The 19908-nt window shown below is 40.9% G+C and overlaps 1 protein-coding gene across 3 annotated transcripts; it reads left to right on the top strand.

Moving 5' to 3' along the window:
• The first annotated feature begins 5144 nt into the window (after positions 1–5144).
• foxj1a (forkhead box J1a) lies at positions 5145–10519 on the top strand. Of its 3 annotated transcripts, XM_066642484.1 has the most exons (4): positions 5151–5287; positions 6012–6626; positions 7631–8447; positions 9337–10519. In XM_066642484.1, the coding sequence occupies exons 2-4, from the start codon at positions 6042–6044 to the stop codon at positions 9351–9353; spliced, it is 1419 nt and encodes a 472-aa protein (XP_066498581.1). In that variant the 5' UTR covers positions 5151–5287; positions 6012–6041; the 3' UTR covers positions 9354–10519. The 3 variants fall into 3 exon arrangements, with proteins under 3 accessions (XP_066498580.1, XP_066498581.1, XP_066498579.1); XM_066642483.1 differs by having other exon boundaries at positions 5145–5274; positions 7631–10519; XM_066642482.1 differs by having other exon boundaries at positions 7631–10519.
• The last annotated feature ends 9389 nt before the right edge of the window (positions 10520–19908 follow it).

Here is a 19908-nt window from a genome sequence, read left to right as displayed (position 1 = left end):
CAGCTTTCTATTGGACGTTCGCTGCAATGTCACTCAGTTCGTGTGACGTAATTTTAAACCCACTTTCTCAGTGATTGGCTACTGGAAAATCGCAACAAAAGCCCTCATTGGTCATCTATTCAAAAACAGTGTCGTTATTGGCCACGAGCTGCTGTACGGTTTTCATGAATTGAGCCTAAAAGCCAACGGCGTCTGAACTCGTGTGAAAATCACGGCGCAAAACAAAAGAAACGAGAAGAACAGGAAGAACACGTTTAAGATTTGTAGTCACGTCTCACATTAACTAGGATTATTTACTAAAAACATACACACTGTTACTCAAAGGCTACAAAATAGACATTAATGCGTAAAACACTTAAGTAGTTTGGAAACAATCTATGTTGTCGTGTACATAAATGCTAATATATTATTGTTTCATTAATAGATCAAATATATATATATATATATATTTAATGCAATTGATATTTTTCTTCATTAGTATAGGTAACATTATATTTAACCTATTTAATTCCAAGGGAGTGCATTACAATTTTAATTCATTCATTCATTCGTTGTCTGTAACCACCTTTCCATTTCAGGGTCGAGGTGGGTCCGAACCCTACCCGGAATCACTGGGCACAAGGTAGGAAAAACACCCTGAAAGGGGCGCCAGTCCATTACAGGGCACCAATCACTCACACATTCAATTAGACCTATGAACACTTTTGAGTAGACAGTTCACCAATGTGAGGAGTTTGGTGTCCGTGTGGGTTTCCTCCGGGTGCTCCGGTTTCCTCCCACTGTCCTAACTCACACATTGGTAGGTGGATTGGGTCTTCAGAAGTTCCATGTGTGTGAACTATGTGAGTGTGTGTCGCCCTGCCAGGACCGTGTTCCCACCTTGTGCCCAGTGATTCCAGGCAGGCTCTGGACCCACTGCAAACCTGAACTGGATAAATAATGGTGAATGGTGGGAGGGTGGAGGCCAATAAGGTTTAACCAAGACATGTGAAACCACACTTTCTTTTTGAACTGGCACTAATACAACTGGCACTTTTTGAACTGGCACTTTCTTTTTGAACTGGCACTAATACTACACCAGTTCTTTTTGAACTGGCACTAATACAACTAATACAAAGGACAGTTCGATGCTGTGGGGAGAATGCCAACTGCCCAGATTTGTCACATCAGTTGACAAACACCAGTGCTAGCTTGCACTGGACATGATAAGATGAAGAGAGATGAGGAACAATCTATCCACTCAGCGAACAAAGCCAGCTGTGCACTCTTGAACCCCCAGTCTCATTTGGCTGTGGCATCAATAAAGATGATAGGGCCAATGCCTAACCACTGCATTGTAGGCCCCATAATATATGGGTATTGTATTAAAACAGATTAAGTTATTTAGTTTCTCAGACTTGATTTATTTGCCTTTTGTTTTACTACTGTTGGTCCATTTGATTAAATTACATTTAAACAGATAAAATATATTATTTTTAAATAATATATAATCAGACAATGGTATTATTTATGTTTTGGCATTTTTTAAATATAAACCCAGGATAAATTATACATGTTCAGGGGATTAGTAAATTTAACAAAATTTCCTTTGCCTACAAAAGTAAATGTACCATGTGTTGAACAGAGTGTAATCAGAGAGGGTGTTGATGGGAATAGTACTTTGAAACCACCTCAGGAGTGTCAAACTTCCCGGCTGTAAAACTGAATAATTCAGGTGTAGGTGAAAGCCTTTCACATTGAAGGTTATCTATAATGTATTGGATCTGGGTGTTTCCTGTGTATTCAGTATTGAATGGAGGCAAATAAACTGAATGTGAGGATACAGTGATATTAATGCAAGCCAATAGAGTACAGTAAAAGAATGTAAGATGAATGAGGCCTACAGAAGTGATAGGAAAATTCACATATATTTCTCTGTTCCTAGGATTTATAGTATGAGTAAATTTGAAAGTGGAGCCATCTGAAACATACAGTGTAGACAACTGTAGCTCTGTAGATTCTATGACACACACTGAAAGCAAAGCTCATCATTTTGCAAATGTACTTACAAGAATTCCTTAGTCAGTTACTATCAAAAAGACTACATTTCTAAATACTTTTTTGGACCATTTATATCACATTGAAACCAATATATAAAATGTAATAAATACAAAGACTAGCCATATATTTATTGTCTGTAACCCTTATCCAGTTCAGGGTTGCGTTGGGTCCGGAGCCGACCCAGGATCACTGGGAGGAACACACCCGGGAGATGGCGTCAAGCCTTCACAGGACAACACACACTCAGACAATTCACTCACACACTCACACCTATGGACACTTTGAGTCGCCAATCCACCTACCGACATGTGATTATGGTCTGTGGGATGGAACCAGAGCACCTGGAGCAAACCGACGCAGACACAGGGAGAACACACCACACTCCTCACGGACAGTCACCCGGAGGAAACCCACGCAGACACAGAGAGAACACACCACACTCCTCACAGACAGTCACCCGGAGGAAACCCACACAGACACAGGGAGAACACACCACACTCCTCACAGACAGTCACCCGGAGGAAACCCACGCAGACACAGAGAGAACACACCACACTCCTCACAGACAGTCACCCGGAGGAAACCCACGCAGACACAGGGAGAACACACCACACTCCTCACAGACAGTCACCCGGAGGAAACCCACGCAGACACAGGGAGAACACACCACACTCCTCACAGACAGTCACCCGGAGGAAACCCACGCAGACACAGAGAGAACACACCACACTCCTCACAGACAGTCACCCGGAGGAAACCCACACAGACACAGGGAGAACACACCACACTCCTCACAGACAGTCACCCAGAGCAGGACTTGTATTGGGCCCCACGCCCCTGGAGCTGTGTGACACTACCTGTTGCCCCACCATGCCTCCCACTGGACATACAATACATTGTTAAACACAGGCAGAATGCCTGATTGTTAGTACAGTCATTCATTCATTTCATATTCTGTAACTGCTTTATCCAGTTCAGGGTCACAGTGAGTCCAGAGCCTACCCAGAACCATTGAGCGCAAGACAGGAACTCTCGCTTGTCATAGCACGCCCTACTTCTTGGAACAGTTAGAAACTGAAAACTATCATGATTTGGCAACAGCAAAAGGAAAAGAAAAAAAAGATTAACACTGGGGTTTTACACAAGTTTCAGCGATCTATCAAAATAGATATAGCTCTGTTTTCATACAGTAACATAATGCAACAGTGATTTCTAATAAAGCGAGAGTATTACTGCTTGAATGAAATGATTGAATTAATAGAATTTAAGCTAGCTCCCCCTTATTTCCTAAAAAACAGACAAAGCAGTGAATCTTAAATAAGTAATACATGTCCGCTTTTCTTAAACAGTTAATCTAAAATATGGATATAAGGGAAAAGTGAATGAAGGGTCTCTGTAAAATATACACTCATAATTAAGATGATAAGTGTGAAAACATCCTAAGATCTAATATGTCATCCTTGGTTTTCCTAACACAAATAAATACCAAATATATACAAAATATATGAACAGAGCCAACCTTTGAATTCTAAAAGCTTCAATTAGAAACTCCACACATATATGTATATTTAATATATAATATATGTACTCTTTCTTCACATAAGCGGGTCTCCGTAATAAACAATAACACTTATATGAGTCAAAGTGAACATTTGAAAAAGCACGTGGACCATTTTAAACCCTCGTGTGGCTAAAATCCGTATTGACAATCAAACTTACAGAAGTTATGACCTAGCGCCCTCTACTGTTCACTCATCCATTTTACCTCAAGTGACATAGTGCAGAATGTTAACGTTGACTGAGATCAGACATGGGCGTGATAACATTCCTAAAATTAACTTTTAGAAAATAATACATCTGTATATTTAACACTTTGTATGCCAGGCTAGATTTATTTATTGTCTTTGGCTTTGACTGATAATTGAGTCCATGTTAATTGAGTAACCGGAGTCAATAATAAGTAGTTACATTGATGCCAAGGCCCTGTGTAACACAGCATTGATGTGAGAACATAAACTGTGTAATTCAGAGGATAAAGATCAGTTTGATGAGTTACACATTTCAAAAAAAAAATATCTAAAAATGATACACAATCACTTTTTTGTATTTATGAATAACTGCTCATTTAAATGAAGTCACTTTGTGGATGTCTCATGAATGTCACATTGGTCTTTTATCCCTTCATCGCAGTAAACCATTCAGTTCAAATTATGTCTAGAACAATCACTGTCAAAAAAAAAAAAGCCTGTCACAGTGGGACAAAAGGGAGTGTCTTGATGGACATTTCACAGGTGGCTGGCAATGGGGTGAGAGGTGAAAATACTCTAATCCCCGTCTGCCTTCCCCTTTTTTCACTTTCATTCTCACATTGTTCACCAGAGTTTCAGTGGCAACAGAAGACACAAGGAATCAATAAGATGCCATTAAAACCGTAATGGAAGTGCTCATTCTCAAAGAAACCTCGAGCACGTCACAGACTTATGTGTAAGGTGTTTGTGAAGGATTGTATTTGTTCTCAGTTAGCCAGAAGAATTAAAATGGCAGAAGAGGGCCAAAAAACCCCCACATAAAAGCGGGCTGGCCTCTTAAACACTATTAGTGTGGCTGAGTGGGTTCCTGAAGCACTTTACAAAAGCAAGTGCAAAGCAATAAAAGGACAAGACTTTCTCATCTGTTTCAGTCTGAGGGAGAAACACCCAGACTCCCACCACTATTTCTCGTGTTTAAATTCTGTCCAAAAGTGTTATTTTCTGCCATTTTGTAGACTTTAAACTGCTGGGCTATATACCACGTTAGAAACGGACTGTTTGAGAATGAATGCCGCCCACAAATATCCTAATCCACTGCCCCATGCTAATACTAACATTAACTTTGTCTTTATTTTCTTTGTAATCCCAAAAACAAAGAGGTTTCACCCCTCTCGCCCTTTGCGGCTATCGTTAGCCTGGGTTCATTAGCATCACCAACAAACCTGAGTGAGAAAATGAGGCTCCATAGCAACCGCTCGGCCAATGGAAGAACGGCAAGCTGTTTACAAGGGGGTGTAGTGTTGCTACGGTTACCGGACTGCCCTCGTGCAGCAGGTATTAAAGTGCCCCCCGGTCGGAAGGCCCCGGAGACCTGAAAGTGAGCGGAGACGTTATGTTATGGAATTTCAGCGCCGTATCAAAGTCGAATAAGGATTTGTTTAAAAGCATCTACCGCTTTTGTGGATGGTTTTCACGTTATTCCAAGGTGAATAAAACAGGTAATGTCAAGCTGAGTATGTTATGTGGGTAGTGCTCGTGATAAATTGTGGTTAATAAGGGATATATTCATATATTAATATTAATGTTGCTGAATAGTTTTGTGAGAATTACATTAGCTACCAGTTTGAAATAACTATTTACTGATTATACAATCAGCTGTTTATTTATTTATTTATTTATTTATTTATTCCCTTTATAAATGTGCAGTGTAGGGAGCTATAAGTGTGTTCTACATTTCCCTGAGAAACCTGATGCTGTGTTAGAGCAGTCTCACTGAGCCTTGGTCCAGTTACGTTTAAACGTAATCGTTCACATTAAGTCTGTTTTTGGTTTAAAGTGCAGTTCTAGAGGTAAATCATAATTGGAATTTCTTCTTTTAGTGTAGGTTTATGTTTAATCCAGGACTAGGAAGTGTACCCAACGTATGCTGAGGCTTATTATAAACTGAAATGCACCTGTTTTAGTGGAAGATGGCTCACAGAAACACAGAAAGCTGTGGCCTTTTCAGGAACATTCTCTGACCTCCTGTAACGAGTGGAATTTAGGGGGATTTCTCTTGGCAGCCACAGTGGCTCCATAAACCATTCTTTATTTCAGGTTTACAGAGACGTCAGGGAGCCCTAACACTTTTGTCTATGTCGCTTTGACGTATATGGGATCATTCTTGCAATGACATCCTGCCTCATGCATGATTTACGCAGCCTTTGCTTTGTCCTTGTGCAGGTTGTAGCAGGGAGAGGCTAACAGAGGACTATGCTGTCCATGAGTTGTGTGGATTCCTGGCCTGAGGGCTCTGTGGGGCTGGAAGAGGAGGTTGTGACTGCCGCAGCTCAGGCAGAGGAACTGGACGAAAGCTCTTTGGCCTATAACAGCAGCAGCAGCAGCGGTAGTTCAGATAACCTGGATGATAGCCTCACCAGCCTGCAGTGGCTGCAGGAATTCTCTATCCTCAGTGCCAGCGGAGGGCATAATGGATCTAATTCCAGCCAGCACCACAGCCAGTTCTTTGGTCAGCAGCTGGGTGCAGAAGCCCCTGCATCCCCTCTAGCGGGCGACCCTGCCTCCATTGGCATGCCACTGACCCCAGGTAAGCCCACGGCGGCCGCGTTTTGCCGGGCACCCTCCATGTCGGCTCTGCCCTGTTTAGTCGCGCATGGCCACTGTCCGGATGAAGTCGACTACAAGACTAACCCTCATATCAAGCCTCCGTACTCGTACGCCACTCTCATTTGCATGGCTATGCAGGCAAGCAAGAAAACCAAAATCACACTCTCCTGCATCTATAAATGGATCACTGACAACTTCTGCTACTTCCGCCACGCTGACCCAACCTGGCAGGTGAGTTTTGCTCCACAGACTTGTAGGCCATTTTGAAAACGAAGGAAATAACGCGATGAAGGTTTAGTCCAGTCAATAATACAGTGCATTATCCTTATGAAAGAGTCATTAGTGCTTTAAGATGTTGGGAATTACTTGTTGTGTCAGCTTCCTTTACAAGAGATAGCATTCACACACTTGAGAAAACGTAATGTTAGCATTTTCGTGTCCTTATTTTTTGCTAAGCTAAAAGAAAAGAGTCCTTTAAAACATCTGCCACGGCTGCGGACCCTGTGTGTGTTTGGAGAGAAACCAACTTCTGCTGAGCACAAAGATTGTCTTCAACAGGAACCCTCTAGAAAGTTTTTTTTATTGAGAGACTTTATATTTTGGAAGTTCTTGGACGCCTGCCACACAGTGAAATTGCATTAGCGACTAAGCGGTGTGGCTAATTAAGGTGCTTGAGAGGCAAAACTGGCAGAGGAACATGGGAGTATTTCACTACAGAGGATTTTTGGGGTTCCCAACAACGTACCATCGTACTGAGTGATGATAGTAAAAAAAGGACGAGAGTGGAATGGAATACGTTTAGTGACTAAAGCTACCGACAAAATGAAGTAATAGTTTCTGTGAATAAAGGGGATTTTCAGTCAAAAAACCAAATTCATTTGTTGGTGAATGATTAATTAACCCTGTAGCATTTCTGAGGACAACTCAGACGTTTCCTTCAGTTTCAGTTATTCTGACCCGAAACATTAACACATAATGTTTAACCAAGGTCAAAGGGTCAGTGCTTCATTTAAATATAAGTGCTTAGCGGTGGCTGGTCAGTCTATTGTTTTCATAAAAGTGCAGGATGTGCAGAAGACTTGTGTAATATATGATTTTAAACATGTGGACTTCCTGCTCTGCTGAGAAGGACCATAATAACCGAAGAGCATATTAATGTCTACATTTGTTTCCAGTATAGGATTAATGAACCATGCTATTGTGGTTTTGTCTTCTCTCCCCGTGTGTCACTGTAGAACTCCATCCGACACAACCTCTCCCTGAACAAGTGCTTCATAAAGGTTCCAAGGCAGAAGGATGAACCGGGGAAAGGGGGTTTCTGGAAGATTGACCCTCAGTATGCTGAGCGTCTGCTCAGTGGAGCCTATAAAAAGCGGAGGATGCCTCCTGTACAGATTAACCCGGCTCTTCAAAACCGACTCAGGATTAACTCCAAGCCTGATCTAACTGTGCCAACAAGTGTCCCGGGAGGTCTTTTTGTTAGCCCTGAGTCTCAGCAGCTCCTGAGAGAATTTGAGGAACTCACCGGAGTTGATCAAAACTGGGATCCCCGCTTAGCTGAGGCCACAATGATTGGTTGCTGGGGCTCAGGAAAAGGCCACAAGAGAAAACAGACACACGGGCACCGTGCTGGAGGCGCCAAAGCCTTGCGCCGCTCTAGCTCCCCACTCCTGGTCATGGAGGAGCCAAAAGACCTAGGCTCCCTCAAGAGCAACTTTGACTGGGATGCCCTACTCGATTCTGCGCTGAATGGTGAGCTGAGCTTGAACGAAGGTGGCCCGTTGAGTCCAATCCCACATGATGAGGACCTCACCGTACAAGGCATTCGCATCGACCCCCTGGAGGCACCTGCTGGTACTACAGACAACAACGTGCTAATAGAAATGCAGAGGGGCAATGACGTCGATTTCGACGAAGAGACATTCTTGGCCACCGAATTTTTACAGAGTCCGTGGGCGGAGGATGAAGCAGGGAGCCGGCCTGACTTCCTCAGCAGCTCCACTGTTAACCTCGACCAGCTTTTCGATCTGGGAGATTCACTTGGGTTTGACTGTAAGATTGAATCCCTCCTCTGAGGAGATCTTCAGTAGCTCTTGACGTACTTCATGTCTGACCAGTCCAGGAAATCTTATGAGGAACAACAACCCTTTTATTCCAAAGAACTTTGGTTTTATCTCAAAGATAGCGTTTTAAACTTGGCTTTGTTTCTTATTTTGATTTTGATGGTTATGTTTTTATATCTGGCAAAATGAATCGTCTACCGTTGTTGACCATAACGCCACGGATCAAAGACTGCCACGAGCAGCAGGTTCTAAAACCATGTTTGGAACCACTTGGAAACTGTATACTGACCAGCCATGGAATGTCATATTGTAGACAGTGCATGTGGAAAATGAGAGCTACAAGTTCGTGCTTGTTTACAGTTTAGATGCTCATGTTAACCACTTGAATTTAAATATTAAGCAGTAAAATAACTTCTTAACATTTAAGACTGACATAAAGAAACCGATGAATATTTACCAATTTTTTTTACTGCAGTTGGAGCGTCTGCTTGAAAGAACAAAGTTCTTTGAATATGCAAATAAACACGCATCACAATGATAACGTTTGACTGCTATAGCTATTGTTGTATGAAATACTTGTATGAACTACTCTCCTGTAATTACGCAGAGTTCCTTTCAGTTTCCATAGTATTGTAAATCCGAGGCTAACAATTACAAAGAGTATTCAAAGTGACGTTAGCTTCGTCGTCTTGTAATTCGTGGAGCTGTAGTGCTTATCGTTTATATGAAGAATAACTGTTCTGCTTCTTTTTCTGTTGTTGATAGGAATATTAATAATAATAAGCCTGAATAATCAGGACTGTCATGGCATGTACATCCAGATCACAGCAAAATGGGTTGAAGTAATGCCTTCTCATTGTTCTCTTTTACTCTTCTAGTGCTACAAAGCAAATAACACCTACTGACAATACAACTGTACATACGCTAGAACGTCTGTAGGAATCCCAATCCAGACTGTGATTGTGTAAAGACCAGTTATTGAACGTTAAGTGCCAAACCGTTCCTGTCCCGCTTCAACACGCTTCAGCTCTTCTCATACATTTGACAGCTCTTTGGATTAAAATGTCTTCTAATTTATGCTTACATTGCTGTACATGTTTCAGTGTAATAACTGTGTGCTGCATAACAATGTTACTGTGATTGTATCACTTTAAGAAATACACTATACATTGGCCGAACAAAGACACGTACCTTTTAATAAATCAGCAATCGATCGATCGAGGCACCGGCTGAATCGTGTGAACTGAGTTGTTGGTGGCAGGTTTATTTATTCTCACATGTTGTTTATTGAGAGCAGCCAAACTCTTTATACAGAAAATGTCTGTTCAACATATGCCACAGATGCTTTTCTACGAGTGTGTTCACACGCACAGCAACAAAAAGAAATGTAGATAGCATCCCAAGTCTCTACAATCTGATTAAAGCCTTTTTAAAGAACTGAACTTTAAGTTTTTTGATGTGTTTTAAGCGCGATCAAATGTATTTTTCTCTATCCGCACATGAGCAAAATCTACAGGGTAAAGATAAGCTCTGTAGGAAACACTTAACACTTACTTGAACAGAACCACCATGAAATAATGACATATAAAATCATATAAACTCTTAAATATACATTTGGAAGCTGTTCTGTGTGTTTGAATGTGCAGGGAGATGCTTTAAATTTTATAAAATGTAAAACGTAATGTGAGTTGGCAATGAATTCTGACAAAAAAGCATTGTCACTGTTTGAGAAGGAATTGAGAAAATACTTCACATTATAAACAGACATTACGGGGACACACAGTGGCCTCGATGAATTCAGATATCATGTAATAAACCTGTTGTGGAAATGGTGTGGAGCGTAATCTGGTTCCTACAGGGACTTCAAAGCAATATGATTCATCTGATGTGAGTTACACTTGACAGAAAACAACAATAAAAAACCTTTAGAAATATTTGTAAGTTGGGAATAATAATATATTTCTCCTTTTAAATAACTTGTCAGCCTTGGAATTGATGAAGATTCAAGTGTTAACAGTATAACACCTTCTTTACTGTTCCTACCATGACTCTCCTTAGTTTAAGGCCATTATAATGAAGCCAAGATGCTTTGCTTTTTACTGCAAGTTTGTGTTTGAAATAAAACATCTATAATCCCGCTCTTTCTCTCTCTTCTTGCTGTTTTATTTGGGCAGCGCTTTGATTATTCTCGGAAGGTGTGTGTGATTTACACAAGCTTGTTTCAGCTTCTCTTGTTTCAGAGCTGACTCTTTTTGGCTGAGAGCAGGGGGGCTGAGAGAGCTTTGTCTGCGCTCAGTCGGATTCTCGCGTCACCCGGAGCTGCTGTCAATTGGACCCTCAGTGAGGACCGTGTGGGGTCTGATGGGGACGAGTGTCCCACGCCCTCATATATCACCGCACTTTACTGCACTGCACCAGCCCACAGCCCTAGAGGAAGGGCTGGGTAGGGGGTGACCAGCCTAATAGGTCTACTCCTGGATTCATTGGAGTTTGTACCTCATAAAATGCTACTTTGTCATTGTTAAACGACATATTGTTAGCATATGGATGAGTAGTGTTCTCGTACTATTTCGTATATATTACGTGTAACATATTATTGTTGATTATTTGGAAACTGTAGGAAGGAGGGAAGTCATAAAAAAGGAGACATTACTTTAGGCCAGAATTATAAAAGTAGCTATAAAAGTTTCTAAAATAAAGGTAAAAGAAGTATAAAAGTGTAATGAATTAAATTACAGCCTGTAACTCTTTGAAATATTGGATAACACTTTACTGACGGTGTTCATTCATAAAGCTACATGACATAAGCCTGTTTAATTAACTATAAAAGCTTATTCCCATTAGTTACCGTTGTTAAAACACTTATCGATTAAAGCAGCTTTTATGACAGTTTTTATAACTTCGGTTATGGACCGAATAAAATAACTATTTACGTTTTAATGGGTACATTCTGTACTAAACAGGCTAATTTTGTATATAAAATAACACAAATTATTATAGATATTATTGAAACGTATGTCCGTGGAGCTAGGGTTTGCCTCTCTGTGTCCGGGAAGGTTGATATGTGTCTTGCTGAGGTCATCTCTCTGCTCTAGGATGGCCTGTCCATGCTGGAACGGGGTAGACTTTCCTGGTAGAGTGCATGGCTAGTAATTATAACGTTGTGGCTTGGTTAGACGAGAATGCCTGGGTAACATGATGCAGGCATTATTCTCTATCCCCGCTGATGGTGGCATGTAAGGAGAGCTGCCTGATGAAATGTTAACTGCACTTATTTTTTTTCACCAGAGTGATACAAACGCTCAAAACTGAAACTGTAAATGACTTATGCTGCAGTTTATATCCAGTGATTCAAATAGTTATAGCAGAGTGCAAAAATATGGCATTGTCTAGGGAAGTTGTGAACGTTAAAGGAAAAATCTATTTCTGTGGGGAACTGCAGTTCTCTTTGGTTTGTTTACGTTCAGAAGCTTAGCGTGTTTTAAAGTGGAACCGTGTGACTGTTATTTGTACATAGCTGAAGTTTATCACAGAATCTTATTTTGTAACTCGAGTTGTTTAGTTTTGTAGCATCTTCAACGTTACACACCTATGGAGCAGAAATAAAGCAACATCCTCATCTCTGTTCATGGTTTTCAATGTTTTGAGGGCTCTTTGCTGTTTTTCTGCTGTAAACAGAGAAAGAGGATGCCTAGCATGACTGACCGATCCACTTTTTATTTTTATTTTACTCGTTTACAGACGCTACTGTTTGTGAACACATTAGATCAGTGTCCAACACACAAACAGAATAGAGAGGTAGCAAAAGGTGAGGAAACATCTTCTAAATTTTATAAAAATCGTTTATTACAACTGTAAACAAAGCCTTTAACTTTCAGACAGTACACAGTCAAATGTCCAGGCTTTTGCTGTTACGAGAGCTTCGTCACTGTGGAAGAATTACAGGATTACAACATCAGTCCTGGGTGGTGACCACATGATGACACTTGCCAGCTTTCTCAGTTAATTTTTGCAAGTGCGCATTCTCAGCAGTAAAATGTCTTATGTTTTTATAAGTGCCAATCAGCAGTGTCAGCTTGGGTTACAACTTTTACTTTTCTTTGTTCTTCACATTTGAAGGTCTTTCACAGCTGTCTGTATTTGGGGGTATATTGTTGTTATTGTACATTTCTCGCAACTCTTTTTCTTTTTATAAGCAAGTGATATCTGTTTGTAAACAGGGCATTATTTAGATTCTTGTCTAAAACACTGGGTCACATCGGCTACAGTTGGAAATGATCCAGTTGATGAAGACAGGTACAATTACAACCAGACAATCAGATTATGCAAAAACGGAGGTTCGAAATAAAAAGGTATTAAAACTGTATTTATACAATCCAAAAATTCCTTTGAAATCAAGTGTTTTAAGCAGTTTTAAGAGAATTAGAAAGATTTAGGAGGGTATTAGAAACTAGATGTTGGAACATCACTGAGATTTTGATTGTTTTCAACTTAAAAAATGTTTAAAATGTCAGGTACTAAAGACGTTTTCTGCTTAATTCTTGTCGTTTTCCTTTGTAGCTATTCTCATCATGTTTTAAAAATATAATAACATAGTGAACTAATGAAAATATCTGCCACAAGGTTAAGCTGTACCCCCGTTGCCACCACAACTCCCTTGGTATTCCTGCCGCTGTGCACCATACGAGGAAGGCACCAATCCACCACTGCTCTAGGCATCCCCCTCAAAGCCAAAAATAAAAGAGGCTGAAGAAGGAAAAAGTGGAAGGACAGAGGTGGAATACATCTTTTTTTTTACATCACATGGCCCCCTAAAAAGGCCAGTCTCCTGGGTAACTGCGGGTGCTATTGTCATGAAGGCTGGACACAAAATGCGAGAGAGCCAATAACAGTCCCTCCGGAAAACACAGAAAGAGAAAGAGCCTGGTGGTAACCAAGATTTATTACAGTGATGCTGTAGGGCTTTGTAGCTGCACTTATCTGGCCAATGAGAACCTCTAAAGCAACAACATTGGGGGTGGAGTTCACAACCTGGGATTTTTCTCTCCACGCAGAGGTTTACTGTTTGTTGGAGGCTCTTTAGCTGCTCAATGGAGGGGGTGTCTTTAATGGAGAAAGCGCTTCTTAACAAGGGCATAAACACCTCTGGGTCAGAGTACACTTACTGTAGAGAAATGTTTTTCTATGTGTTCGTATCAGTTATTATGAGTCGATAGGTCTTCCTTTTTTAAATCAGATCAGTCCCACAACACATTTAACATTTGATGTATAAAATGGTCAATGTATACACTCTCTATTATTATTTTATTTATATTAAATATTAGTGATAATTGAAAAAGTGAAAAGTATTTTAGGGTTTTTGTTTGTGCTTCGGTGAATTGGACACCCACGGACACCTAAGTCCCAGTGTGCAGCCACGGTTCGAACAGTGAGGACAGAAAAGAGTGAAATGAAAAGGAGATGCTCTGAAGCAGCCGCACATGAGCTCACGGTCATCATTTATTCATTCATTCATTTTCTGTAACCACTTCACCCTGTCCAGAACACACCCTGCGAGGGGGCATCATAGTGTACATCTATGGACACAGTGACATCGCCTATCCACATCACCTGGAGGAAACCCACACACATATGCGGAGTACCTCACAGATAGTGACCCAAGGTCGGTATTAAACACACAACTCTAGGTCCCTGGAGTTCTCTGGCAGCGGCACCCCCTGTAATACCACCATGACACCCTTAAGAACATCATGCTTTATGCTGTGCATCAGCTGGAGGTGCAAAAACCCCAAAAAAAGCACTGGGCTGAGGAGCAATGGAACTGCACTCTTTGGAGTGATAGAACACATTGCAATACTTTTGGGATGAGTTGGAGCAGTGTTTGAGATCCAAAACAAATCTGTATCAGTATCTGGCCTCACTAACGTTTTTGAAGCTAAATGCTATCAAATCCTTCAAAGAAATTTTCCAAAAATTAGAACATCTTATTTATTGATATCTTTCATTTCAGAAAAAATGTTACTTTAGTAGGGGCAGTAAATTGCAAGGGCAAGAAAACTTTAAAATATCCCCTGTTCCTCATATAATTTCAAATGAATCTCCTCACAAAGAGAGTGAACACAATCCTTCTGTTACACTCTTGGAACACATTTCCTAATCAGCGAATTCAGATGTTTCATTCTGTCCTATTCCAACAAGTGTATAATAAAATCCAGCACCTAGCCACACTGCCTGTCTTTACAAACATTTGTGAAAAATGGGTCTTTCTAAAGAGCTGATCAAATTTGAGCGTGTCACTGTAATATGATGTCAGCTTTGCAAATTAGTTTGTAAAATGTCTTACCTCCTAGGTATTACATGATCAACTGTGTGGTATTATTGAAAAATGGTAGTGGTTAGGAACCACAGCAACTCAGCCACAAAGTGGCAGTCCATGTAAATTTACACAGTGGGGTCGCTGATTACTGAGGCGCACAGTATGTAAAGGTGCTATTACAAGTTCCTGGTTTCAGGGGGTGGTTTCAGTTTGTCAAACAGGGTGTTGGGGGTGCGATTACACAGTTCACAAAAAGCAGCATCAGCATGAAAATGTGCATGGAACAGCCAGGCAAGAGCGTGTGAACTCCCACACATGGAATAAGCTATGGATGGTTCTAGATAGTGTTCAATTTACCTTCAGTTACACACTTCAGATTATTATCAGCAAGTCAGTAAACGATATATCACCCTGATACAGCTACATGCTAATAAAGCAAGGGGGGCACTTTTTAACTGTAATCCACAAAAAAGTAGCAGCAATAAAAAAATTAAACAGTAACGTTAAGGGGACGACAAAGTAAAGTTAAAGAACCACATTAGTAAATGACGGCATACATTTTTCTATACATTTTAGCTTTTTCTTAGAACAATTTAGAAAGGTTTATATAGTATGCTAGCCATGGACACAGGCATAGGTGTAAAACGCAGTGTCATACAAGACATATTTTATGCAGTGTTCCTGGTGGTGTGTTTATGTGTATGTGTGTGTGTGTGTGTGTGTGTGTGTGTGTGTGTGTGTGTATTCTCTTAGCCAGTGACTCTTTATGAGTGAGACACTAGCAGCAGGGTAATCTGACATCCATCACCAGCTTAGTGAGCAATACACACGGTGAGCTAGTGCAAAGGGGACAATGCCTAGTAAAATGGTGGGAGGCCCCTTATTCATTACACAAAGCTGTGACGCTCTTTTGTAGGTGTTTTCAGGAGGGGGTGAGACGGCAAAAGACCACCATGACAAAGCCATTTCTAGTTGTAGCTAATTAATGGGGATTGTCTTGTCTGCTAGCGATAAGCTAGCAACTACTCTAGAGTGATTTGTATTATGTTCTTTGTGATTGCCAGTCCCAGTGCAGAGATGTAAGGCTTTCTGGGACAGAACGTCTTGGACTGGCCAATCAAAGCTTTAGAGCTGGTAAGCTTTAAAGGTTCTAAAGGCAGTACAAAGTGGACGACATGCATCCTGTTCCCGAAACACTAATGTAATCAGTGCTGTTCATGAGAAGCAGGTGATGGCAACAGTGAGAATGAACACCAGTGTATTTGACTCCTACTACCTTTCAGTTTTACGCAAAATAAACATGGAGTAAAAGGTTATTAGAGTGATGCCATCGATGAAACACTGTTGGTTTTCTAAAGAATTGTGTTAGGTTTAAAAAATGAAGATTGGGGTGTCGGGTTTGTGAAGGAACAACATGGTCTCCTCCTTCTATCCACGGCTGAGTTGCCCTTGAACAAGGCACCTAACCCCCAAATGCTCCCTGGGTGCCAGTGATGGCTGCTAGCTGCTCTGTGTGTATGTGTGTGTTCACTGCCCCTAATCGCTAGCGTATGTGTGTGTGTATGTTCACTGCCATGGATGAGTTAAAAGCAGGTTGTACAATGACAGTGAAGCATACATTTAATTTAAGTTAATTTAATGTCATTTAATTTCATTCGAGGAACTGACAGCAGCACAGAGGCCTCCTCTGGTCCAACCGGAAAACTTCAAAGGATTTAAAACTACAGAAGAAGTACATATTTAATGTGATCTGAGCTTTAGATGAAGAAAAATTACAGGGCATCCATTGTCACCTCTGAGGACAGGTGTGTCAGTCCTGAGACGCTGATATCTACTGTTGTGGAGACAGAGAGACAATGCAGCACTCGACCTGAGCTGTTTATCACATACCTTCGTAGGCTGACACACGATCTTGGCCCTGAGAGAGAGAGAGAGAGAGAGAGAGAGAGAGAGAGAGAGAGAGAGAGAGAGAGAGAGAGAGAGAGAGAGAGGAGAGAGCACGCACTGCAAGCTATCCCTAAGGGTGCAGCAGCAAGGGAGAATTACAGAGACTGGGAGAAAAAACAAACATAAACAAAGGCCATAGCAGCCAGGTCAAGGCTTGGTGGTGTGGTTCCACTGGCCGTGGCATGACCTTGGATGGGCAAGTCCAGGCCTGCCTTTCAATACAGGGTGGGAGGCATACCAAGCCACTTGCAGGATGTCAGCAGGACTCAGTTTAAAAAAAAAAAATAGTCCACTCTAAGCAAGCAAAACCATAGTAAGCTCTTTGCACCCTGCTCCATATTTTCCTTGTATTCATTCATTCATTCATTCATTATTTGCTTCAAGACCAGGGTGTCACTGGTTTCCTATACATCATTTGCCAGGACTCTTTTTAACACTTGCTTCAGCGCTAACTCTTTTTTCCCCCCCTTTGTGTCTCCCCCTCAACACACACCCATACACACACAGACTCCTGTTTTCTAAAAAGTTTTAATTTGATTTCTTTATTTCTTTGTTTGTTTCCCAGCACAGCAAACACTTTGAAACTATGCTGCTTTACATATCTTAGGCTCTCCCTTCAATAGGTGAGCTGCCGGGAGGGGGGTGACTAAAATAAAATAAAAAAAAACACAACAAAAGACCCAAACGTTGGATCCAAAGTGGGACCCCCTCGTAGAGCAGCCCAGCCAGGGCTTTTTCCTGCTAATTCGGACACAACAGCTATGCATTCTCAGGCCACCAAACCCCCAGCAATGAGACGCGACATTTGTGCCGGGCGCTCGTCTTTTAAGGCCTTGATTGGAACAGACAGGGGATGAAGTGAAGCAGACTTCCATGGCTATTTCCCACAGCCCTCTGGCTCTCTGTCCAAGGTTTAATTTCTATGGTGTGGGCACAAATTCAGCTGCATGACTTGCCCCATCACCTGGAGGGTGAAAGCTTTGTAAAACTATGTCATGGAGTATCTTCTTTATTACGTTTTAGGGAATAACTTTTGTGTGAGGAGGCTGTTAGAGGTCACAAGTGCCCAACTTTAAACATTTATCACATTTTTCTGGATTCTCAGATTTAGAATAATGTTTAAAATTTAATAAATTAATTTAGATATTTGAAAAATATTAGAATATGTTTTATCCACTTTTAACTTAAGCTCATTTGAATAAATAAAAAATTAATTTAAATGGCTAGGCCTGAGCCCTCTATTTTTTATATACATAAAAATATTTTAAATATAACATATATAAACTGTACATAATTTCACTATAATGCACTACTACGCTATGATTGGGTTCACTATAATAACACACTATATAGTGAATAATATAGAGATTAGTGAATAGAGAGCCATTTGGGTCACAGGGCCTGTTTCACATTCTCTAAGGTGCTAAACAAGCATTTCTTAAGAACATGAGCTTCCTTTTTGTTCCAAAATACTTCCTCTGAAATGGATTTATCGCTGAATTTCATACGACTTAATACCTATACAGTGTTATATCATGTTTAACGAGTGAGCTGAATGTCCGTGAAATTTATGATGCTCATTAGCCTAGCGTCGCTAGAGCTCGTTCCTTTTTAGTGAGGCGTGGGAGGGGCTCAGTGTGTTTGCGTGGGGTGATCTTTAGCCCCTGCCAGGGATCAGACAAACACTTATTAACTGAGAGGAATGCAAACAAGCCAGAGCTTAAAGGCTGGACACAGAGGACAAGGAGAAAAAGGAAGCGGGGCTATGTCCCCTCACCCACTTTCACCACCTCCAGCACACATCTGGGAGGTGGTGGGTGGTGGACGATAGAACATTCTAGAACAATGGGATCTTACAAGGGAGGAACACTGTGACCTTGTCTTGGACCTAGCCTAGCATCGTATACAGGGTTGGGTTGTTGTTAACAGTTGGCAGAGACAGGTGTATTAGCGCAGTTCTCATCATTCGTTCTCCACTGTGATAAATGACTATAAGCTATCAAAGTATCTCTTTGGTAAGCTGTTCTTTCCACATGAAGCTGAACAGGTGTAAGGCCACTGATTTTCTAGATAGCATACAGCTATTAGCAAGCTTCTGAGATTTCAATTGGAGGGAGGGGAGTTGTTTGGGGCCTTCCCTGTATCAGTGAAAGTGCATTCAGGTACAAATAGTTTAACAGATTAGTGCCGTAGGAAGCAAAACTGTGGGTGCTATACAAGTAGCCCTTAGCATGGCTTTGTTTGCTAATGGCTTTGTTTGTGTCAGCTTTCCTTCAGATGTGTTTGCCCAAGACTCTTGTGTGAGAAATTTGAATTAGCCACCAAGGAGCTCCTGGTTGACCTTTTCTGACTGTAGCAAGATGCCTAAAACTATCACAAAGTTACTTATTGATCTTTCACATAGAGACTTGTTTAGCCTAGCTTTAGCTCATGTTTTTCCTGTTATTTATTTTTTAAATTTGAATTAGCTGGTCTTGTTTTTTAACAACATAAAATTATAGCTTACGATATGCTTGTACCAGCACCCAACAAAGTTAATATTCATGCGGATGTTTTAAGATGACCCAGCTGGCTTCCTGCCTGAACTTGCCCATGCATGATTTGCAAGTCAACGGTCATTCAGCTCTGCTGACCTTAGACGCAAGCAGCTCGATTCAGCGCATTTGATTCGGGGGATTAAAAAGTCACATACTTTGAAAGACCTCCACACAATCCCAGACCCAGGAGTTAAGCAAGGTTGAATAAGACGTTGAGAACTGCACACACATTTACTGTGTCAATGAGGGATTATAGGTTGTATGACGTCACATGTTAAACCTGTCAACACATTAGGATGTGGATGAGCACTAATACAATTCTACCAATTTGACTGTTTCTGAGCAGATTTTGGTATATCGCATATATCATATAAAATAGGTCACACAGAAATATTAATGTACAATATTAATCATTGTATCTTTGTGCATTTTAATCCGTTTCAAAGAACAATGTGTTTTTAACATTGCATTGGTTTCTATCCTTTGTGTCCTCTAGTTGGAAGCAAGAAATATATAAACCTTATCCCAGTTTAGATCACAGTCACAAGCCATTAGCCAATGGTGAGAGAGGGATACACTTCTTTATCGAGTGGTCGTATGTGAAATGGTGCATTGTAGATTAACAAATAAACCAAGATTTCTGAAGAGTG

This window comes from Hoplias malabaricus, chromosome 13 (genome assembly GCF_029633855.1).
Source record: "Hoplias malabaricus isolate fHopMal1 chromosome 13, fHopMal1.hap1, whole genome shotgun sequence".
Taxonomy (NCBI): Eukaryota; Metazoa; Chordata; class Actinopteri; order Characiformes; family Erythrinidae; genus Hoplias; species Hoplias malabaricus.
The sequence above is the reverse complement of the archived record's forward strand: the minus strand, read 5'-3'. Positions and strand labels throughout refer to the sequence as shown.